This window comes from Austrofundulus limnaeus, unplaced genomic scaffold (genome assembly GCF_001266775.1).
Source record: "Austrofundulus limnaeus strain Quisiro unplaced genomic scaffold, Austrofundulus_limnaeus-1.0 Scaffold720, whole genome shotgun sequence".
Taxonomy (NCBI): Eukaryota; Metazoa; Chordata; class Actinopteri; order Cyprinodontiformes; family Rivulidae; genus Austrofundulus; species Austrofundulus limnaeus.
The window spans coordinates 65,480-70,359 of record NW_013953122.1 but is presented as its reverse complement, the minus strand read 5'-3'; the positions used below and the strand labels follow the sequence as shown (position 1 = coordinate 70,359).

Sequence of the window (4,880 nt, the reverse complement as noted above, 5' to 3'; positions counted from 1 at the left end):
CAGTTTACACTCATCTACAGGTCAGGACTCTGCAGTTGACACTCATTTACAGGCCAGCGGTCACTCTTTCAGAGATGAAGATGTTCTCATCCTTGATAGAGAGGAACGTTRGTTTGAGAGAGGAGTAAAGGAAGCCATCTTTGTGAAGAAAAACCATCCACCATTAAAAAGAGGTGGAGGCCTTCGTGTCCAGTTGTCCTCCTCCTAAAATGCTGTTATTGCAAGTATGACTCCGCCCCCTGTGAGCAAAACGTGTGAATCAGGGCTCCAATGATACCAACACAAAGAGGGAGGGAGGGACAAAAACAAGGGGACATTAAACCCCTGCTTGCATTCACTACATTCACATAACATGACACGGGTCAGGTGATGGTTCACATGACCCTCTATGAACAATAGAGCTAATCAAGCCTATTGTTAGTCGATGGCCCTCTTTTGCATGTGACTAACCTGTTTGTCCATGTGGAGGCGGAGCTTATAAGTCTGAGTTCACCTGAAACTCATCAGACTGAAGAAGTCTCTTGGAGGAGAGACGAAACGTTTCACTAAAGAAGAACCATCCAGAGGACCTACTGATTTTTTCTTTTTGATTATTTAATTTCACATATCGTGATCTCAAACACATCACTCTCTGATGGTATAGGGGTTCATTAGAGCTTCTGACATGGGCAGCTGACTCATCTGGACTCCATCAGTTCAACAAAGTGTCTTCAGACTTTAGATCATCTGGACTGTTGAACATCTAGAGTCCTCCTTTAGACCAGAATGATGAAACAGGTCCTCCAAAACCTCTAGAACTGGTCTCCTCATGTCTTCCAGAAATGGTCTACTGAAGTCCTCCAAAACCGTTAGAACTGGTCTCTTCAGGTCCTGTAGAACTGGTTTCTTCGGTCCTGTAGAACTGGTCTCCTCAGGTTCTGTAGAACTGGTCTACTGAAGTCCTCCAAAACCAGTAGAACTGGTCTCCTCAGGTTCTGTAGAACTGGTCTACTGAAGTCCTCCAAAACCAGTAGAACTGGTCTCCTCAGGTTCTGTAGAACTGGTCTCCTCAGGTACTCTAAAACTGGTCTTCTCAGGTCCTCTAGAACTGGTCTCCTCAGGTCCTGTAGAACTGGTCTCATCAGGTCTTGTAGAATTGGTCTCTTCAGGTCCTGTAGAACTGGTCTCTTCGGGTCCTGTAGAACTGGTCTCCTCAGGTCCTGTAGAACTGGTCTCTTCAGGTCCTGTAGAACTGGTCTCTTCAGGTCTTGTAGAACTGGTCTCTTCAGGTCCTGTAGAACTGGTCTCTTCAGGTCCTGTAGAACTGGTCTCTTCAGGTCTTGTAGAACTGGTCTCTTCAGGTCCTATAGAACTGGTCTCAGGTCCTGTAGAACTGGTCTCTTCAGGTCCTGTAGAACTGGTCTCTTCAGGTCCTGTAGAACTGGTCTCTTCAGGTCCTGTAGAACTGGTCTCTTCAGGTCCTGTAGAACTGGTCTCCTCAGGTCCTGTAGAACTGGTCTCTTCAGGTCCTGTAGAACTGGTCTCCTCAGGTCTTGTAGAACTGGTCTCCTCAGGTCTTGTAGAACTGGTCTCCTCAGGTCCTGTAGAATTGGTCTCCTCAGGTTCTATAGAACTGGTCTTCTCAGGTCCTGTAGTACTGGTCTCCTCAGGTCCTGTAGAACTGGTCTCCTCAGGTCCTGTAGAACTGGTCTCCTCAGGTCCTGTAGAACTGGTCTCCTCAGGTCCTGTAGTACTGGTCTCCTCAGGTCCTGTAGAACTGGTCTCCTCAGGTCCTGTAGAACTGGTCTCCTCAGGTCTTGTAGAACTGGTCTCCTCAGGTCAGATAATTCTTTCAGATTACAGACGAAGATGTTTCAAAGTGATGTCATGCTCAGATGAAATCCTGTATGCTCCTGCAGAACTTTAATCTGTAGAACCTGAGCAGATCAGTGAGGCTGACAGATGCTGCAGATTAGACACTCTTTGATCCGACAGTTTAACTCCAGATTAACACGGATTAAACTCTCTGAGGGGCCTCAGCTCTTACCTTACGTTGGGGCCGTTTGGTGTCCAGCTCTGAGCTGCTGTTGTTCATGATGGTCCACCGATCGTTCAGCATCATCCTGAAACACCAACAGCCAGAGGTTAGACCTGGACCAGATCCTAGACCACAGCCTGTACCAGAACCTGGACCACAGTCAGGTTTACATGTTTACATGCAGGTACATGTTTGTATGCAGGCAGAGCCGGCTCTCTGCATAGGCGAACTAGGCGGTTGCCTTGAGCGCCATCTGCTGGAGGGGGCGCTGAACCGCAGAAGAAAAAAATAATTATTTGTAATCCCTGGTTGTAACTCTGCTCAGCACCCCTTTCATTTAGCTTTGACTTAAAAAAACTATAATGAAGTATTACAGGAAAAATAAACTACTCTGCCCATAAAACATTTTTTCCCCCACAATGCAGCAATCGCCCCCACCCTCTCTCTCATTTGATTGACGTCGCACTGACTCGTCCTGCTCCGACACTCTGATGGGGGAGGGGCTAGTAGTGCCTCTCAGGTAGCGGTTCGTGTTGACAAACTCAATAACAACAAGTCTGTATTTTGTTGTCCCAAACATGTCATCCTCTTTGGACGTTTACCTGATAAAAAGCCTCAAAAATTCGTAAATTTTGCAAAAAATCCAAACAACTGTCAGCCTCGCTGAGGACGTGAGAACGCCTGCTGTGAAGCAGGAGGAAAGGAGAGCGGAAAAAGATCAAAACTTATTTCTACCGGCAGAACAGGTTCGAAGATGGCTATTTAATGTTATTTATTGTTTTTTAAATCATCCTACAGCAGGGCTATTCAACTGGCGGCCCACGGGCCACATCCGGCCCGCGAGTGACCAAAGTTCGGCCCGCCAATTGGTTTATTCATCTTTTGAGCCCAACCCCCGGTTTTCTACTTTAATTACTCTAAGTTCTTTTAGTTACACAGACATGTTTGGTATCTACAGAAACGTCGGAATCTTGGCTACAAGCTGGTAAAAAAACATTTCTATAAACACTCAAGACAGTTAAAACTACAAGCAGTTGAAGATAAAATGATGAAAGTGAAAATAAAATTGGTTATTTACATAATAACTCTAATTGTTGGATGTTCGGCCCCTCAGCTGTTGACCGGCAGTAAGTGTGGCCCCCTGAGCAGTTTAGTTGAATATCCCTGTCCTACAGGCTCTGACATGTTAGATAAATTTGAAAATGAGGTTTTGAAAAAATCCGTAGACTTGAAAAAATCAGTGAGATTGTTCTATGTGTCTGTATACCTGCAAAATGACATAAAATCCTTATAACTTACGGACAGTCCGTAAGTTAACATGTATGTTGTTATTTATTTGCTTTCTGGGAAAGCAAATAAATTTAAGTTCATCATAGTACCTTACACTGTCAAACTTGTTTTTATGGGTCAAATTGGGGTGGGTGGGACATAGTTCGGGGGGTGGGGGTGGGGTGCACTTCAACTCGCCTAGGGCACCAAAATGGCTAGAGCCAGCACTGGGTACATGTTTACATGCAGGTACATGTTTATATGCAGGTACATGTACATGTGTACATATAGGTACATGTACGTGTTTATGTGCAGGTACATGTTTACATGTTTACATGTACATTATATGCATTTAAATGTTTCCACACATGAGTAAAACACGGCTGTCTTGGTTTATAGCTGCAGCTCAGACTGAGTTCATTATTAAACTGATGAAATTATAATCTGTCTGGAAATAATCTGATTCATTTTTAATCCTAAACATGTTATAATTATGAAGTTTAACTCTTCTTAAAGGAATTCATTTCACAGAGTTTCAGACCGAGATCATCTCCTGTTCTTACCAGAGCTCAGAGTTTGTGTTGTGGATCACTCTCAGATACTACCACAGCAGACTTTAGCTCAGTACCTGTCAAATTAAACAAATTATCACTGCTGAGGTCTGCTGCTGCCACTTAGCTGCGGCGGCCATCTTGAATCATGTAGTAATAGTAGTTTATTTAAGCAGGAGATTAACTCATTGAGATTTAAAACCTCTTTTCTAAGAGGGATCTGGCCAAGACAGCAGCACAAAACAACAACAAAACACAAAACGAACAGAGCCCAGCACAGACAGGTAAAATGATTCTCACCCACCTTGCTCCTGGGCTCTCCGGCTGCTGCAGGTGAGTGAAGCTGACAGAAGGTCTGAACCTGCTTCTGATCCGTCAGCTGAGCTGCTGCTTCTGTTCACTGTAATCCCACTGATCCGCTCGGACGCCTCACCTCCTCCTGCTGCTGCTGCACGTTCAGACTCAGACATCACTGCACAAAGAGCAGAAAGTGAAGCTGCAGCTGAACCACAGCTGAAGAAGCTGAAAACAAGCTGAACTTTCTGTGTTTCAGTAAAAAAAAACAACACACACACAAAGATGGAGGACACAACCAAAAAGACAAACAGCACAAAATGTGAGAAACAAAATGAAATAAAATGATCATAAAAGTGAAGGAAATTTTGTAACTGATTAATTGAATATTAGATGTATTTTTGTGTTTTATACTTTCTGATCATTTCAGCCTGTAAGGTTAAAACAGACAAAGAGTTGGTGTGTGCCTTAACATGTGTTCTTTCATCTAAACAAAATGAGTTACATTCTGACATCTGATGTAAAAGGTAACACCTCCTGGGATGTAACCAGGAAGAAACAAACGTTATGAGGTCAATTCATTATTATAGTAAGAAGTCAGTGTGTTGCAGAGACTCTGCTCAGACCACAGCTCCTGTGTTTTGTTTGGGTTTTTATCTCAAGGTCTTACTGAGTTCTGTGAACCTGCTGGAGTCAGAAAATAAAGTTTTAAAGGGATCCCTGATTAGTTGTAACATTAGACTTTATTT

At 43.7% G+C, this 4,880-nt stretch overlaps 1 protein-coding gene across 2 annotated transcripts in view; it reads right to left on the bottom strand.

Annotated features, from left to right (window-relative positions):
* The window catches only part of LOC106532131 (fibrinogen C domain-containing protein 1), a 12,762-nt gene extending 8,356 nt beyond the window's left edge, over window positions 1-4,406 (bottom strand). Inside the window, exons 1-3 of one of the 2 annotated variants that reach the window (XM_014028139.1) lie at window positions 4,142-4,406; window positions 3,850-3,914; window positions 2,027-2,102 (exon numbers count right to left, since the gene is read on the bottom strand). In XM_014028139.1, the coding sequence (XP_013883593.1) occupies window positions 2,027-2,101 (75 nt within the window). In that variant the 5' untranslated portion in view covers window position 2,102; window positions 3,850-3,914; window positions 4,142-4,406. The remainder of the gene's footprint in view (window positions 1-2,026; window positions 2,103-3,849; window positions 3,915-4,141) is intronic. The other variant, XM_014028138.1, reaches the window with a different exon arrangement.
* Between the last annotated feature and the right edge of the window lie 474 nt (window positions 4,407-4,880).